The sequence below is a fragment of the Struthio camelus genome, chromosome 1, assembly GCF_040807025.1.
Source record: "Struthio camelus isolate bStrCam1 chromosome 1, bStrCam1.hap1, whole genome shotgun sequence".
Classification (NCBI taxonomy): domain Eukaryota; kingdom Metazoa; phylum Chordata; class Aves; order Struthioniformes; family Struthionidae; genus Struthio; species Struthio camelus.
The window spans coordinates 16,006,871-16,026,361 of record NC_090942.1 but is presented as its reverse complement, the minus strand read 5'-3'; the positions used below and the strand labels follow the sequence as shown (position 1 = coordinate 16,026,361).

General features: G+C 41.9%; 1 protein-coding gene across 1 annotated transcript in view; it reads right to left on the bottom strand.

Moving 5' to 3' along the window:
* Positions 1 to 18,358, bottom strand: part of PRKAR2B (protein kinase cAMP-dependent type II regulatory subunit beta) — a 102,031-nt gene extending 83,673 nt beyond the window's left edge. The window contains exon 1 of the mRNA XM_068930342.1: positions 17,971 to 18,358. Within this exon, the coding sequence (XP_068786443.1) occupies positions 17,971 to 18,289 (319 nt within the window). The 5' untranslated portion in view covers positions 18,290 to 18,358. The remainder of the gene's footprint in view (positions 1 to 17,970) is intronic.
* Positions 18,359 to 19,491: the final 1,133 nt, after the last annotated feature.

The window sequence follows — 19,491 nt, the reverse complement described above, 5'->3', positions numbered from 1 at the left end:
TTTTACATTATACCTTTAACAGAGAAAGAAAAAAGAAAAAAGGAAAAAGGAAAAGGAAAAAAAAGAAAAAGAAAAGAAAAGAAATCGATTCTATTTCTAAGTTACTTGTAAATTTACAACAATATTTCCTTGTTTGCTCAACAAACTAAAAAAAAAGTAGGCTACTTCTGAAAGTTTCTGAAATTAAACGATACTCAGCTTCTTCAACTTAGGATAAGCATTACTTTTATGTTCCCAGCATCCAGGTTAGGTCACTAGAAGTGAATGTGAGGCTATATGTTACTCTTACTGTTACTTTTTCTTTTTAACAGGATTTTAGACAAGAAAAATGAATTCCTTTCTAATTTTTGTCCTACTAGTGGATTTTTTAAAGCAAATTTTACAAATAAGGATATCTTTTTTAAAACAAGCACTTCCAGATATCCTATGCAGCACACAAATCGTGAGCATACCTTACTGAATTATAATTAGTAAAAACTGACTTTAATTTAAAATGAAAATTTTGTGAAAGTAACTCTGTAATTTTAAAGACACATTCTATTTGATCTTGATGCATTGTTGATACTCTGCAGGTAGCCGCCAATTCCTTTTTTAGGAAGTCCTTTATATATGCAGTACTAAAATCAACTAAATTTAGACCAGTGCTAGATTTTCAAATACTGCACCTCTTTCATTAACTACTAGATACAACTTATTTTCACCTGGCTATTACTAGCAATCAAAAGAGGAATCGAAGAAAAGGCAAACACCTTCACTTAGACTCTCCCTTCATTTAAATGTTCACTGAATTATGCATTACCATTACCGGTCTCATATTTCTTGAGCCTAGCTTAACTTAATATTTATTGGGGGGACAGGGCAATTAATGGTCTTCCTTACTTTGGAAACAACGGCAGATCACTAAATGGGCTTTCCCCTTTATCAGCACATCCTGCAAAATAATACCGCATTCCCCCTGCATTAAGTGGAGAGAAAAATTTCTTGTTAACAACTTTCTTTAATATTGTTCCTTTTATACTGAATTTGTAGAGTTAATAATCCAAGACGCCATGCATAAAGGTATCTAGAAAACTTCCTTTTGGAACTCTTCTCTAGCTAGTCAAAATGTGGTCCTCTATTGTTTAATTTTGCTTAAAAATAATAAACTGCACCTTAGAAAATTAAATGTGTAACCAAGTAATAGCTGGATTATAACACACGCATTTATAAAATCCCTTCAAGCTGACGTTCTTTATCAGTGTAATTGGAAGCATTTATCTGAAGTATTTTACATGCCTCACATCTGTATATAAATGACAGACTAGGGAAGGTGAAAGCATATGTCCTATCTTCTGTGCTTGAACTAGAAGTATTTTGGGTCCCAACGACATTTTTTGCTGAATCAAGAAATACAGAACGCCTTCACGGTATATAGATGAGCTTGTATATAAAGAATACATTCATAACATTTACAAAAGGTTATCAACAAAGGTTATGAGCACATTATCTAGCATGTTTAGAACATGTTAAACAAGATACTGATCGGTGAGATTTTATAAGGATGACACATTTAGTAAGTATCAATTTGCAAAACAGAGACCATTGAGACAGGCTGTATACAAACACAGGACAGGAATTTATTCACTCTTTATAGCCTGGGTCTAAATGTGAGCTTAATGTTCAGTGACCTTGACTGGAGCAATGGGCAGGGAGGAACCTCATGAAGTCTGAAATAGGAAAAAGTCAGGTCCTGCAGCTGAGGAGGAACAACCCCAAGTACCAAGAAAGGCTGAGGGTGACTGGCTGGAAGAGAAGGACCTGGAGGTCCTGGTAGGCAAGTTGACCATGAGCCAGCAATGTGCCCTCATGTCAAAGGCCAACAGCCTCCTAGGCTGCATTGGCAGAGCATTGCCAGCAGGTGGGAGATGACCTTTCCCCTCTGCTCAGCACAGGTGAGGGCACACCTGGAGTGCTGTGTCCAGTGTTGGGCCATTCAGTACAAGAGCGATATGGACATACTGGAGCGGGTCCGGTGTAGGGCCACTGAGATGATCAAGGGCTTGGAGCATTTCTCATGTGAGGAGAGGATGAGAGAGCCAGGACTGGTCAGCTCAGGGAAGAGAAGGTTCAGGAGGATCTTATCAGTGTGCATAAATATCTGATGCAGGAGAGTAAAGAAGATGGAGGTAGACTCTTTTTAGTGGTGCCCAGTGACAGGACAAGAGGCAGTGGGCACAAAAGGACACACAGGAAACTATCTGAACAAAAGAAAGAACTTTTTTTTACTGTGAGGGTGGTTGAACACTGGAACAGGTTGCCTAGAAAGGCTGTAGAGTCTCACTCCTTGGAGATATTCAAAACCCGACTAGAAACACTCTTGAACAACCTGCTCTAGCTGATTCTGCTTGAGCAGGAGGGCTGGACTAGACAATCTCCAGAGTGTCAACTCTGTTCTCAACTGTGCCAAACCCCACATTGTGAAGTGCAACCGAAAGAGCCTATCATTTAATGTAGCATTCCATAATGGCTATAGGGCTGTAGTCCATATTAAAAACCACAATTTGTTTTTTGTATAAGCAATTTGGTAAATAGCAGTATGCATTAGGAATATCAAGCAATGCAATCTCTTCAGTATGCAGATAGGAAAGTTCTGCAGTTGTTTTGTGTGAGGGCGAGCTTGTGGTGGTTTGGTCCAGTTAGAAGAACTGGCTGTTGCAATTATGGCTTCCCCAGGTCACCTCTAGCACGTTCCAGTCCTCACAACAGATCCCTTTTGATGCAGCTGCCCCACTTGGCTTGGCAAACAGCTTCACCTTTTCCTGCTCCCTCCTACTCACTCATGCTCATATAGAGTTTTCCTTCTCCCAGTCTGGCCCCATACTCCCCTAAATGAGTTGACGTGTTTTTGGGAACATGCTCCTCTTTTCATCAGAACACAGTATTACGGTTATTATCAACTTTACTTGCACTTTCCTATAACATCTGGACAATGGCAAGCTGGCTCATATAATCTATGTTAGATAATGGTAAAATTCACAAAATCTTATCTCAAATTTGGGTGCGCCTTTAATAGACAACCTTTGTACACCAGACATTGGGCTTTTTTCTTTTTTAATACTCGATTCTTTTAAGGAGTTTTAGGTTGTTGAGCTGTACTACTTGGAAGTTGTTTTTGAAAAAAAGCTAGCGAAAGCAGACTTTAGGGAATGAAATGAACGGCAGCTTTTTTATTTGAGGAAGTCTGCTATCTTATTGCCGTATAGGCTTCCTCTGTTTATAAAAGTCTCGCTGATTATTCAGGCTCTCTTACACGTTTCAGTGAAAGAGAAATCCATTATTTTGTACATTTGGCCTGAAAAATTCATTCACCAGACAAAAAAAAATCTTGAATTCTAGCATCAATTGGGCCGTGGACTCTAGCTAATAGAGGTGTTTCGTTTTGTTTTGTTTTTTTACAGTAAGTACTACATGCAAACAATGCTATATTAGCCTCTCACAGCCCTGCATGAATATAACATGACAGCTTCCCTAAGAGATGGAGATTGCTAAGTATTCCATTTTACCAAGTTACAATGCATACTCGGGCATACAGTGAAAGCTACTCAAGGCAAATAGCAACTCTGTGACACACATGGAGATTTAAAACCCAATCTGTCTCAACTCTCAAGCCCCTGTTTTTAATTGCTGGATCATTTTTCTTCCTAAAGGATGGTACTCAAGGAATGAGAAAAGGCCAAACCTTAGCTTTCAGTCTGGATTCCTTTGCCTTGTGGACTTTATCCAGACCCACAGGCTATTTAAATAAAATTTTGTTGCACATTTTTTAAGTATCTCTTACCACTGGAGGAACATGGAAAAATTTGTCATCAGCTACTATATTGTATTATACAAACACATTTTAAAATGAGCATGGCATGAACTTGACAAAGCATGAGACCTTTATTAGGCTGGCCTAAAAATACAAATATGCATTTTTAAAGCATATAGTCTTCTTAGGCCCTGTAGGCAATCCTACATTATAACCTTACAACTGAATTTCTAAAAGTATTATAGATGGACACTATCTAATTTTACAGGCATGCCAATAATTCTGATTAACATGTCTTTTTAATCTGTTTCAAAGCTTCAAAGCCAAATTCTCCCTTTTTGCTATTAAAAGAAGAGGTTACTTAGAAATCAAACTACTTGCACAAAACTTTCAGGGTTTGACCACTAGAAAACACCATGGCATACATCTTATTTTAAAAAAATCAAAACTAATGATCATCAAAAAGAATTTTTTGAAATCAGTAACTGTGATTAATTCTTTTTTTTCAAAAAAAAACTTTAAAAAAAGTGATAGTTTTATCCCCTTGGTGAGTTCCATCTCATAGGTTAACTGGAATTTGCATGACTTTCTACTTACAGACTACAAAACTCCCACCTTCTTTCCTTCCTTCTTTCCCCTCCTAAAGGACAATCAATTATTGTCAAATATTGTCACTCAATTACTCACTACATAAACATAGAAACCAGCATCAAACATGAAACAGACTGAGAAGTTTTCTTTAGAAAATATTGCAACTGTAAAATCTATAATGCACAATTTGTACAAGAAAAAGGAGGAGTCCTGTGTTAAAGAGAAAACAAATTTTACTATCTATCTAAAATGTAATCCAAAAAAATTCTACCATTCAGACTAAAGCTAAATATTTCCCTTCAACCAAAAAAAAAAAAAGTGTAATTCTACAGCTCTATAAACTATTTTGTCTTGGAACTCAGAACACAAGTTAAACAATGTCAGTTCCTAGCCAGAAGTAAATATAAAGTAGAGTTTCCGGAATGAGTGCGTAAATCTTCTTGGCTCTGCCTTTACGTATTTAAAACAGTGCATGTGTTTGTATTTTGACCTTTGTATCTCTTTCAAAAGAAAAAAAAATAAAAAAACCACAAAGAAATACTTTTACTCAGCAATAAGCAGACTCATCTGACTTTTGGAGTGTCAGTTACAACAACAGCAGAGTAGGTGAGAGCAATTATGTTTCCTTCTTTTCTAGAAGGAAAACTGTGCTTCCATTGAAAGTAATTTAAAATTGACAGGTCAGTTTCTGCACCAACCATTTAAACCCTGGAAATAGGCAAGAGTCATTTCATTTTGCAAGTGAAACACCACTTGCTAAACAAGAGCAATTAATAAGGGCTACTGCATATTCTGTTGCTATTAACCAGTATAACTACCTCATTTCGAGAAAGCTGTTTCCTGCTTGATTTCTTTGGCCTTCATTCAAGCAAAAGTTTATACCACTACATCATCCCTCTGCTTGTTCTCCTTATTAGCTTCTGAACTTGCTGAACAATTTCAATTAAATGTAACAACAAGGAAAGTCTGAGAGATAATGAGTTCCTATAAACTGGTGAAAATTGGCAGCTGACATCAAAGTAGTATCCACCGCGAAGGAAAGGTCACAGCGCAAGCTCAAGATTGGTCTGCTTTACTGGTCTGCTTTTTTTGGCCTGTGAGCCAGCTAATTAGTACTAGATGGCTCTGAACCAGTCATGTAGGTGATGCCCCATCTGCACACTGCAATTTGCCTGCCATAGTGCACTTCCTGAATAAACTAAATGTTGCAAGGACATGATACACTACGTCATATACCAACTGGTTCTTCCCAGACATAAAACACAGTTTTTTTTTTTCTTCTCCCTCCAGCTGAATTGAACATCCCAGCACTCTGGTTACTAGTCTAATTTTTTACAGTATGATTTTTTTAAAGAAACATCAGAGCTGGTTTGTATGTGTGATGCTGTGTAGTCAGTTTTATTAGTTCTTCACAAGCAACTGCGTAACAGCCTCAGCCAATAAAACATCAAGACTTCCACCACAAAAAATAAAAAAAGAAGAAAATTCCACTGAAGAGGAATTTGAAATAAATGTTCATGGCAAGCATCAGATCATGATGTACTCACTTCTACCACAGTCATGAATAACAGTTCATAATTAATAACCTCATGGCCAGCAGGTTGCAGGGCCTCTAGCACCCAGTGCCTGGACAGCTCCAGCACCTCCCCACCTCCTCCCGCCCCCAGCAGCTGCCCAGAATCGCCTCCCGCAGAAAGCCACCCCCAAGCTACCCAGATTCATTTGCTTTATTTTACTAGGCAGAAGCTCTAATGGTTTCTTTACCTGTAGGATTAAAAATGATATTTTTTTCTGAAGCTCAGTCTCATGCCCTGTTTCGATTTTGTCAACGATTCAGATCCTACAGTGGCAGAGACCTCTTCCAAAATTAGAAGTAAAAACATTTTTCCACCATAAAAAAGTATGTCCCAAAAAGCACTCAATAAGGCATAGGGTGATGCCAGGAAGAGTTCAATTATCTGGATCCAAGAGAATTTGCCTCTTCTGAAAGGCCTGTACCTGCACCTTACTTCACCTTAATCCCAGACTGTCTTCTGTCATCCCATGTAACAGCTACAAAAAACAGCACCATGTTAGAATTGTAAATCTCACCCTGTCTCCTTTCAACTGACAAGTGTGATAGCACACATTTCTGTGATTTATCTTCCATTACTGTCAAGTAAAATTGCAAACAAACCTTTATCTTAACACGGGAAATGGATGTTATCCACTGACCGACCAGCTCTTTAAACTGAAGCTTGAGCAATCTTCTTAATTTTGCATGTTGCAAGAAGCAAAAAAAGCTCACAACAAAACTCTTAATACACTTACAACAGCAAGAAAAAGGTAAAAAAAAGATAAAAAAGGTAAAAATCCTATCTGTTACTGTCTTTTATTGCAATTTTTTCCCATCTAGCGCACAAGAAGGATCCTTTAGCAAAAAAAGATAGCTGAGATCGAAGAAGTAGGTTGCAGCTCACTGCTCTACACATACAATCCCCCAGGAAAATCCTCTCTTCGGTGAAAATGGATCAGAAACATCCAATTTTGGCTGTAGCATGAAAGTCAGGTCTTTTTAGCAACATTTACAGAAGAGCACTTTAAGGAACTTCCCTCTAGAGGCTGTGCCGCATTCCCACAACTCTCCAAAATGCAGTCAGAGAAGAGCATAAACTGTTACATGCTTGCACGGAAACCATTTTCCACTCAGGAGCTCAAACTGTTCCTTGACTGAGACAGACTTGCAGAATCACAGAATTGTTGAGATTGGAAAGGACCTCTGGAGATCATCTAGGCCAACCCCTCTGCTCAAGCAGGGTCACCTAGAGCACGTTGCCCAGGACCATGTCCAGACGGCTTTTGAATATCTCCAGGGAAGGAGACTCCACAGCCTCTCTGGGCAACCTGTGCCAGTGCTCTGTCACCCTCACAGTGAAGAAGTTTTTCCTCATGTTCAGACGGAACTGCCTGTGTTTCCGTTTGTGCCCACTGCCAGGCACCACGGAGAAGAGTCTGGCCCCATCCTCTTGACACCCTCCCTTCAGACACTTGTACACACCGATCAGGTCCCCGCTCAGTCTTCTCTTCTCCACACTAAACAGGCCCAGCTCTCTCAGCCTTTCCTCATAGGAGGGATACTCCAGTCCCTTAGTCATCTTTGAAGCCCTTCGCTGGGCTTGCTCTGGTAGTGCCATGTCTCTCTTGGAGTGGGGAGCCCAGAACTGGACACAGTACTCCAGGTGGAAGCCTCTCCAAAGCTGAGGAGAGGGGCAGGATCACCTCCCTCGACCTGGGGGCAGTGCTCCTTCGAATGCAGCTCAGGATCCCATTGGCCTTCCTGGCCTCAAGGGCACATTGCTGGCTCATGATCAACTTGTCGTCCACCAGCACTCCCGGGTCCTTCTCTGCAGAGCTGCTTTCCAGCTGGTCAGCCCCCAGCCTGCACTGGTGCATGGGGTTATTCCTCCCCAGGTGCAGGACCCTGCACTTGCCTTTGTTCAACTTCAGGAGGTTCCTCTCCGCCCAACTCTCCAGCCTGGCCAGGTCTCGCTGAAGGGCAGGCAGCACAGCCCTCTGGTGTGTCAGCCACTCCTCCCAGTTCAGTATCATCTGCAAACTTGCTGAGGGTGCACTCTGTCCCTTCCTCCAGGTCACTGATGAACACATTGAACAAGACTGAACCCAGTACTGACCCTTGGGGGACACCGCTAGCTACGGGCCTCCAACTAGACTCTGCGCCACTGACCACAACCCTCTGAGCTCTGCCATCCAGCCAGTTCTCAGTCCCCCTCACTGACCACTCATCTAGCCCACACTTGCTGAGCATGCCCATGAGGATGTGATGGGAGACAGTGTCCAAAGTCTTACTGAAGTCAAGGTAGACAACATCCACTGCTCTGCCCTCATCTACCCAGCCAGTCATTCCATCATAGAAGGCTGAAACCTACTGAAGTTGGAAAGTATCTCCATTTCTTGACGTGGATCACTTAAACAGTCTGTTCTATGATCAGATTGTTTATATCATTTTTATGCCATTTTATTTTAGTTCACCAAATCTGAGCTTCCTCTCCTGCACAAGGGAAAAAAAAGAAGGGTCAAGAATCTCCTTATACATCCTAAGGTCTGCAACTGGGCTGAATGCAATGATTTGAAAGATGGAGTCAGAGGAAGCATGGAATTATTACTTTTCCATTTTTTATTTTTTGAGGCCATAATTTGGAATAATTGCAGGTAGATCACATTCATATGCAAATATATGCCAGACAAAGAGCAAGTAAGGGCCCCCTTAAAATTGAAGCTCCATTTTGTAAGTATTCCTAAGAAAGTAAAAATGGAAGAACAAGTAACTTCTTTTTGCAAGATGGATAATGGAAATGAGTCTACTTCTGCTACTCCCACCTCAACTGCCAGCAGCAGCTACATTCCAGTAGAAGGACAAAATCTACAGATTAGCAAGAGAGATATTCAAATACTGCAGATATTTTTTCCCAAGATACGAAGTTTATAGCATCCTAGAATAAATAACCATCTATCTACTTCCCAGACAATTTTTATATATGCATTAGCCATTAAATAATATTTCCTGTAGGTTGAGGCAACAGGAAGGAAGGAAGGCTGTTAATTCTACGTTTAAATTATCTCACAAATGCTTAAATAATGTAATGGTGAAGGCGGTATCAGTTTGTTTCTTATGTTGATGAGTACCTATTACAAAACAATAAAGACAGAAAAACTACCAGCTAAAAGATGGCTTTTAGAGAAAAATGCCTGAATATTACTCAGAGGTATTGAACTGAACGGCTGGAAAGAGAAAACACTATGCATTAAAAACAAGGGGAAAAAAAGAAAAGAAAAATCAAACCCCAGAGCTAAAGATAAAATAACCTCTGGATCTAGTACTAAAGAGACAAGTGAAGAAGCAGATCTGTAAAGGTACCTGGATTCTAACTCCACAATTTCAATAGATGAGACATAACTGGAAAAAAAAAAATCTGTCCTAATTTTTAACAATGTCTGTGATTGAGAACTTGTATTTTTCATAGCCTATGCTATGACCAAAAAAATACTTTTATTGAAACTGTGATTTTGCCAGAAAACATCATGTTCAAAGCCTTAGGAAAATTTTAAGATATGTCTATACATATGGGATGAGTATCATAAACGTTAATTTAGAAGAGAACAAGAAATCTCAGGACAATCTTAGCTCTCCATTAAACAAAGTTTATGTCATTCAAGTTCTTAGTTGTTGCTATATTTACTATCTTGTAGAAATTCATATGTGAAACCTTAAAAAGCAATACTTAAATATTTCTTGATCAACATCTATTTTAAGGAACCGTGACATCAGTAACTTTTTTACCAAAGGACACTGCTGACATAACAATAGAGTTAAGCATCAATGAAAAAAGTGTCCCATCTGCAGAGAGGATGTAAGAGAGAAAAGGGTCAGTGGTGAAAGTGAGTAACAGGAAAGAAACTAGAGGGATAAGACCAGCACAGTGACAATATACACTGAACTGTGGCATCATCAGAGAAGAGGTTATGACAATGATCACAGACACAACTCAAGTCCAGGTTAATCCATACACTGCAGCAGTTATAAATGACCTTGAACTCACCGCAATGGATTTTATGTTTCATACTAACATTAAAAAAATCTCCTTTTCAGCCTGTGTACTCAGGCTAGTAAGCCTGAAAGTCGATAGAGGGTTCCAGCTTGCATCCATCCCAACAGTGAAGTTTCTGTACATCTTTTATTTATAGTCTATACTGAGGCTTTCAAGGAATGTTTTGTTTCTAGTATTGGGCAATGATTTCTTTTCTTTCTGTCTGGTATGCATTAAAATAGACATGTCATGGTAAAAAGTTATACTACGGAAAGACTATAACTGTTTATGAAAATATATTTTACAACTGCATCACAGGGATTCAGAAGGGCTTGATACTGTTAAAAAGATCTTTATAAAATCAGGATGGTGTCTAGGACAACTCTGAGCAGGAAAGATCATGTTACTTCTTTTCTTTTCAGAATGTATTTTATACAGCAATTTTCTAGTCCCTCCATTAAGGAAGTCTTCATAATATTAACTAATTGGCCCTTTTAGCCCAGCTTTGCAAAAAACATTTTAGTCTAATAAATGGAACAATATGTGCAAGAATGCTATTCTCATCATCAGCTTTTACCTCTATAAGCTCTCAGCTTCAAATTCTAGCTCTGATGATTTATTCTAAGTATTAATATCATTAAGCGGAGCAATTTAAGAGGCAAACATAGAAGGGAAAAACACTTTATGTTGTTACAGCATGTTTTTTACCACTCTACCTTCCATCATCCAGAGCATTATAATACAATAAGGTCATGCTGACTAAATTAAAATTTAGATTTTTCTATTGTTTCCTTCTTTATTGTTTCCTCCTTTTATCTGTGGTCTAGAAATTATTTTTCTGAGCTGCAGTGACAATGGGATGCCTTATATGGAAAAAGACGAGAAACTGTCATACGGCTGTTGCTCAGTTCACTCTCTGGATACTTTGTGTCTACAACCTGCATTTTACTCCCATAGTAAAATGTTTACTCAGACAACTTTGCCACGTGGCATACTCCTTCATTTCAGATAGCACACTTGCTTATATGACCAGGTATCATTTAAAATGCTGAATGATGTACTGGACATTTTATTAACATATTTTTGATGTAGCCCCACAGCCGTATGTCTTCTGTTACTTGTAACATAGACTGAAATCTGAATTCATGTATTACTCTGCCTAATGACTTAAAGTAGAAATTCTGTGCAAGTACTTCTGCTATTTTTATCATCAAATGCAAAAAAAGCTTGGAATACAGCTCTTATAAATCCACAAAAGCTTGGAATACATCTCTCAGAATTTTTAAATGCAAAGTAGAATTGCCAAACATGAAACCTTTCTTCAAAGAAAATTGTAGCAACATCGGATAAAGAGAAAAATAAAAAATAAGACATTATCAAAGGAGACTAAAAGATATAAACTTTATCTAGTTCAATATCTTGTTTAGCGCTATGACTGAAACTGATCTATGGAACAGAAATCCATTTCCTAATGCAAAGTATTAAATACAAAGTTTGTAATCATTTGTCATGATCAAAATTCACCATGAGAATTTCCAGCTCAGTTCCATGAAGCAAACAGGATATCACTCTTAGATAGCAAGCCTGAAAAGGTTCCCTGAAAGGGTACAGGATTTCGATATGAAACCTTCACACAAAGGTAACTACAACTATGTGTGCAATCATCAAGCGTCTCAATGAGAAAAAAATAAAAGCATTTGCTTTAGAAATTATCAATACCACATCCATGATTATTCCCCATGGTAATAACAGCTACTACATGCCTATGCATATTTCTTTTAACACATTTATCTGGCATGTAGTAACTCATGCATGCATGGACTTCATGCATACCTGCCCATACTACAATCTGAAAATTTTCAGATAATATGAAAAAGTTTACATGATAAACATATCTATTATTTACACTACCATCATCTTTTTTCTCCTTCTAATTCATGGATGTCAAGATTTATTCTAGCAGCAGAGAACGGTGAGCCATTTCGAATGGTTCTTTTCCCTCAAAGCCTTCCCTCGCCTTTTTGAAGTCACTCATCATTTTAAAATGTAGATTTTTTTCAAAATTACATTCGCTTGAACCTTGAAAGAAGAGCTCACACCTAGAGCAGAAATAGTTCTTCTGCAGCATGATTTTAAGGAAGTCTCATTACAATAATAATTGGTGAAATAACCATTGTGATGTTAATTATTAAGAACAAATGAAAGGGACATTTCACCAATTATTTATACTGCATACTATTCAACATTTCATATTTCAATTAGCACTAAAAACATCTTAATTACATATGAAGACTACAGCTTTACCCACATGCCTATTCCCTTTCTTACGACTGCTACTGTTCTTTGAAACAGAAAATGGCTGCAAACAATCTCCATGACGAACTGAGTTGGCACTTTCCTTAGAATACTCGTTCATTAAAATTCAAACGTTGCAAGTCTCCAGGTATGGTAATACAACAGATGAGTATGTCAAAATATTACAAAGGTCTCTCAGCACCAAATGACCAAGTTTACACTGATACGAAGAGCTGACCACTAATTTTAGTTTAAGGTTGCATTTATGCTTTTTGGAAATACATATGTAAGGCAATCAGAATTTCAGTAGAAAATCCAGGACATGAATTTGGGGTGTACACATGAGGAGAGCAGGGATATAGCTGGGTACAGAAAATAAGATGAGAGATTGTAATGCCCTTTCTCTCATGCATGTTCTCTCTTATCTCTTCCTCAGTTTGATTCTGCCTCTCCTCCTTCGTCTTGCTTTTACCCTTGCATCTCCCTTGCCACACAGTCATCTCTTTTTCGGCTCTGTTCTATGCCCTGTCTTCTACCTTGCGATTTCGCCACTGTCCTAACAAATGTAATTTTCCAATTCAGAGGTCATCTTTGATACTGGAAAAACAGACGCAGGGACAGCAGTCTGTACCTTGATTAATCCGTACCTTGTGACCTAAATGTGTCATTTCCAAACCATATGCTCTAGATTTACAGGATCAGCTAGGGTCAATGAGTCTACAGAGATTTGACTACTTAAGGTAGGTTTCCCTCATACTCAGGGGTCTCACTGCGCAGCAGTGGAGGACAAAATGCAATACTTTTGTGTAACAGATTGGGGATAAACCATGAGATATGTATGTATGAAGCTAAGCTTAACTTATTGGCAGATACATGAAGCAACCAGTCTGTGCAGGTTACAAACACTAGGACATCAAATTGCTTCTCTTTATAGCTTCAGCAGGAGTACGTTCTGAAAGCAGGCACTTTCTTTGCATCCAAGGATATGTGTTTATTCTGTTTATTATTTTAAAAAAAGTCTTTCATTCATGTAAACACGTAACGAGGAGTAAACACAGGCAACAAGAAGTGTAAGATTTCTTTGGGAAACTGAACCAAAGTCAATAACTGACACAAACAAAACTCCTAAAATATTCTTGAGGAAGTAAATTTTCCTCATGACAGATACGTGCAAGAAAAGGAGTGGTGGTGTTTAAATGTTAGTACTGACACTGTTTATATCTTATCATTCATAATGAATTATTTTAAACACACACCTTTGTATCTTCATATATGTCCTGAATTAATACCGTTCTCTTTCCGAGCCAACTAATTGGCCAAAGACAGTTTCAAGTTGCTTCCCTCAGAGAAATAAGGTTTGGTTATAGCAAAGTGTGCTTTTCACAGATAATTATAAATATATGCACATGTTAGAGATGAAACCATGCTCCCCGTTATAAAGACTACCGAACACTTCCCATTACAAGATCACATTTCCAGTTGGTTATAACTTTATCGAACTAAGCTTTTGGACTGAAATTCTTCGGATCAGAAGAAAAGACCTGGGTCACATTAAGGAAGGGGGAAAAAAAAACCAAAACCCTAAACTTTCAATTTTTTACGCTTGTCTTGTAAGACAGCTGTTAGGGGAAAGAAAATATTTTAGTTTATTCTTATCAAAAATACTGGAAATCATTATTTCGCAAATCTCTACCATTCTTAAGATTTGCAGGAAGGATTTGAAGCTTACTGTTTTTGTGACAATGCATCTACTGGTAGGCAAAGCGAGCCCGTGAACACACTCTGTCCACAAAGACCCACTGAAGCAGCAAGGCGCCCATCCATACGGCCAAAATGCTTTTCCCCCACAGAAGCTGCCTGCATCCCAAGTGCCTCTCGGGAACGGTCGCATACACATCTCTGAACCACGCCAGACAGAGTCTGGAAAAGCGCGAGGTGCTGCAGGCCAATGCCATGCTAACGGTAGGCAACAGTGATCGGCCTGGACGACCACAGGGCTGCGCCTTGGCCGTGTCCTATTCCCACGCACACAGGTCTCCACATTCACGCTTTCTCAGCAGCGACTCACCACCTGTAACTGCAAACTTCTATCACCTCATTACGGCTGCTCTAGCTTGGGTCCAGTTAGCTCTCTCCTTATAACCATACAAACAATGAATTACTTCTTTTTTTACATTTCAGCTGAGAGTAGGACTTATTAAAACTTCATTCCTACAGGTGACTAAGCAGACATTAGTAACGTTTTCAGCCACTGCCCCTCATAACCCAGATTTGAATTTGAAGTTATGTCCTTTTAAGAAATCTCATGTCTTTCTAATGGTCCCAATTTAATAACATCCTACTACAACCTATTCATATATTTTCGTATTGCCCACTTGCTCTTACTGGCCCCTGCTCTAATCTACCTGTTATTGTTGTGCAACAGATCCGGAGTAAGGTTATGAACTATTTGATGTTTTCTGGTTTTGCTTAATTTCAGGAAGAAAATAGTAAATAAGGTTAAGAGAACTGAGGAAGTACTATTTATCATCACAAAGTTCGCTTGGATGTGGTTGTGTACAAAGTTTTGCCTGATGCTCGTGTTTCTACAGTTTACCTATTACTGCAAAATTTGTACGAACACTGTATACGTAAAGCACTTCAGACTGAATAAAGCAACTCAAATAAAGACATGCCTTTCATATTGATATTGCCAGCTACAATACAAATGCTTTACTTGAGCAGTGATCTATTTTATTATTTGAATATATAGAATGAGGAGAGCCAAGACCTATATTTGCACTTTATGTCTCAAGTTTTTGGGGAAGGAAATCAAAGCAACTGATATACCAATAGTATCACACAGGGGGAGGACAGGGAGAGCTGAAGCATTTTCCTGTTGAAACACGTCAGTATCAGAGCAAAAAAACCCATAGTAAAACAAAAGCAAAGCAAAGTAAACAAAGGCTGCATGATACCAAATGGTACGTACAGCACTGCAATTTACAGGAGTGTAAAGAATACCAAAATTATTCCTAAAAACCTCTCTACTAAATCATATTAAGGCTAGATGAAATATGAATTTTAGCTACAAGCAAATATTTTAAAACAACTGATACAAATTATGTGGGTCTTTATCCATCAAAATAAGGTACACCTTAAATTCTAAATGCTAATGTAAGGAGAAAAGTATAGGCATTTGAAAGCAGACAAATAACTTAGTGAGCATCTTCAAGTTTTGCACAGATACAGCATAATACGTTGTTATACACATTTCAAACTTTCAAAAAATTAGAGGAATTTTCTAAAAATGGGCTCAATTTTATGTACGCTACTGTAACTAAGTCCTATCCAATTTAAGTAATTCCTACTAGTATTAACAGGAGTTATTCCTGCAGATTGACTAAAACTCATACACCTGTGTAGGACAACTTAATATTAAAGAAACTAGAAGATCTCAAAATCATTTCCAAATTAAGCAGTGTGTTCAGAAGGTGATACTCTAAATGTTCTGAACTTGAACAATGTTGCTTCAGAGGTCACATTAACTACAGGTGCTAATTCAGAATTACGACAGCAATACTGCAAAGAACTGCAAGCCACACAAGGTAACGGTCTTAATTGTGGCTTGATTTCTGCAACTGATGTAATGGACACAGACTAGGACCCGAACACAGTTTAATTCTTGGCTCGCATACAACTCTTAATCCTGAGTACGGTAAATTTCTTAACATAGCTTATACCTCAACTCATCATTTCTAAAATGGAATAATGCTTATGTATCTTACAAAATATATTTCAAGGACAAAACTAATGCGGACAAAGTGTTCAGCTGCAGTGTTTGCAGGAATTCAGAAACATGTACTGGAAAAAAAAGGAGTTGGAGACAATAGCAATTACAACAAGCCCCTAACAACAAGGACCTGTTTGAATAAGCAAATTAGGAAATATTGTCAAGTTGATTTAACAAGAATTCTGCTTCAACAAAAAAGGTACTGCAGACAGGTCTAAGCTCCTTGCCGGAATTTTTTTTTTTCATTTACTTTTGCTTATAAACTCTCGCAATTTGTTTTCCTCTCTTGTATGACAACAGTACACCAGTAGGACAGACTGATTATATTGAAGCAGTCTGATTACTCACAAAGACAAAAGCAAAAAAAAAAAAGAAAAAAAAACAGATTTTTTCCTCCAGCTTGCATTCAAGAATTGCTACTTACAAAAACAGAAAGTAAAAGCAGAAAAGAAATACACTTTTAAATAGATATTTAAACCCATTAAACAATGATTTAAAGACCAGGCTTTATGCCTCCACTTATTAACAAAAGGCTGAGCGGATGCATTGCTGTGCTACTTCTGAAGAACAGATATTCAAGGTAGATGTAAAACTTGCACTTAACATACACTCTCCCGTGCAATGTGTGTGTGCACAGGCACACACTTATTAATAATTTACTATAATGTACTCATTAATACACCTTCCATGTGGTTTCAAAAATATTTCCATTTTCATACTTTCAGTTATTAATTATTCCAACCGGCACAAATTACGAGTCACAATATAATTAAACTTTCAGAATATATTAGGCTTTTTTATTATAATTTCCCAATTTTTGCCGGTGTTATAGACAACATAGCGTCAGAGTTCAAAATCACCACGTACATCTGCAGAACCTGATGGACGGATTCAAATTCTCATTAATTATACACCCCCAGCTACAGCTGCAAAGAAGAGACGAAAGGAATGCCGACTATATTACAGCGTAACACAAAGCATCCCGAAAACTTTCCCAGTTCTTAAACATCCAGGGTTTTTTTCCTGATAAAATGCACGTAAGACATTATTTTAAAAACGACACTGATACTCATCTAGCAAACAGCTGGCTTCTGTGCTCTGCTGAGCAAAGCCACCTTCAGCATGACCGAGGAGGACCAGTCCTTCGATGACCTGATGAGGTATACTTCAATTTCAAGCTGCTCAAGCTAACGATAAAGATGCTTTGACGCCGTCTTGCTCTTCTCCGGCGCACCTTACACCGACGGACCTCTCCGCGAGCCTGCTGGCGGCACAAGGACCGGGTGCCACGCACCCGTGCGGGACAGCTCCCGCTGGTCCCATAAATCGGGTTGGTCCGGTAGATGGACACGGTGCTGCTCGCTCACCCGGGCAGGCACACCAAGGCCGCACCAAGGCCGCCGGCTGCCGGCAGACAGGTGTTGCCCTCGGCTGGGAGCGGAGGCGGCGTGCGCGCGCCGGGCTGCCCTCGCCGCGACGCCCGCGCCGTAGGCCCTTCTCCATCCCGCACAGTTTCCACCTGACTTTTTCTTTCTTTCTTTTTGTTCCTCCCTAAGAGATTTCGCTTCCTGCGATTCCGCTGTGCTGATTTATACGAACCACACGTTGCGGCCACGGAAAATGTTTGACCGGGCTGCGTGGACGCAGCGACGCGCCCAAGAGAAAGGTGTTTCGTGAGGTGGGAACGGCAGCGCGGCGCTCGGCTAATGAACAACCACCACCACCACCACAAAAAAAGCAACCCCCACACCCTTGGCGCCCCGGTGGCCTCCTGGCAGCGGCGGACGAGCGGAGCGCCCCCGGGGCGACACCCCCGCCGGCCCCGGCGCCGCCTTGCGCGGGGCGCGGAGCTGCCAGCGTCGGCGGCCGGACAGACCCCGCCGCCCGGCCCGGCCCGGCCCGGCCCGGCCGCCGCCCGCGCCCCGGCCCCGGCCCCTCACCCGGGAACGCCTCCTCCTGCTCCTCGCCGCTCTCCGAGTCGCTCTGCATGGGCTCCTCGGCGAAGTTGACGCCGCGGGCGTCGGCGGGGGCCCGGCGCGGCGGCAGGCTGCCCCGGGCGCGGTCATGGCCCGGCGCGGGCGAGTCCCCTTTGCGGCCGCTCGCCTCCTTCTCCTTCTCCTTCTCGGCCGCCGCCTCCTCCTTGAGGCGCCCGAAGTACTGGAGGGCGAAGTCCAGCAGGTCCGCGGGCTGCCTGCGCAGCACCTCCACCGTGAAGCCCTGCAGCAGCTCCGTCAGCCCCGCCGGGATGGAGATGCTCATGCCGGGGCCGGCCGGGGGCCGCAGCCCGGGCAGGGACGGCGGGCGGCAGGCGGAGGGAGCGCGGAAGGGCGGGCAGAGGCCGCCGAGCCGCAGCCAGCCGGGCAGCACCGGCAGCCCGAGGCCGAGGCGGAGGCGCGCCCGGCCGGCCGGCCGCCCGGGGCAGCGGCGGAGGGCAGGGCGCAGCTGGCAGCCGCGGGCGGGCGGCTCGGCGGCGGCGGCGGCCGCAGCGTCTCGCTCCGCTTCGCCCCGCACTCGGCGCGGCGGCAGCAGGCGGCGGCGGCCCCGTCCGTGACTGAAACCTCCCCGCCCCCGTCCCCGCCGCCGCCGCCGCCGCCGCCTCCCCCCTCCCCTCTCCCCGCGCCGAGGGAACCTCGCGCGCATGTGACCCGCGAAACCATGACAACCTCCCGCCGGGAACGGCGGCCCGCAGCGCCCCCGCCCCCGCCCGCGCCCGCGCCCCCGCCGGCAGGCAGCGAGGGCGGGCGGCCCCGGCCCCGGCCCGGCCCGGCCCGAGCCCTCGGCGCCCCCCGAGGCGGGAGGCGCCCGCAGGGGGCCAGGGCCGCCCCGGCCTCGCCGCCCGGGCCCAGCGGCGGCGGCGCCGCCTCGGCAAGGCCGGAGGGCCCTTGGCGCCCCTGCTGCGCCCCCCTCCGTGAAACACCCCCCGGCCCGGCCCGGCCCGGCCCGGCCCCGCGCTGGGCTCGCTTTTAATTGCTATTGTGCTTTTCTCAGGGAGGCGTAGCGCGTCCCGTTCTGCCCTCCTAAAGATGTTCCCCACACCATTCATATACCTATACATACATATATATACATGTATATGCATCTATTTATGTTCATATATAGAACTTAGGATTGGAGGGGTTAGGAAATGCATCCTGTTGGTCAGCTGCTTGTCTAAACGCATAAATAATGCAGCTGGAAAAAAGAAAACAGTTGTAATAAAGACCGTGCACGTAAAGAGCGCCGTACGGCTGTGCTCGGCGTAAACCCTTTCGACTCGGGCCGCGGAGCGCCTAGGACCCTTGTGGTAGGTGCTGCTTGTCGTTTCTGGTGAGCTTCGTTTTTTTAAAGCGAGTAGCAGTTGCGGGTGCTGTGCTTTTCCATCAGGCTTTGCTAAACGCTTCCTGAAGGCGAGGTCCTTGAAATGCATGAAAAGTGCATCGCTCCGTAATTGCTGATCACAAAATCTGGCCAACCTTTTGAGG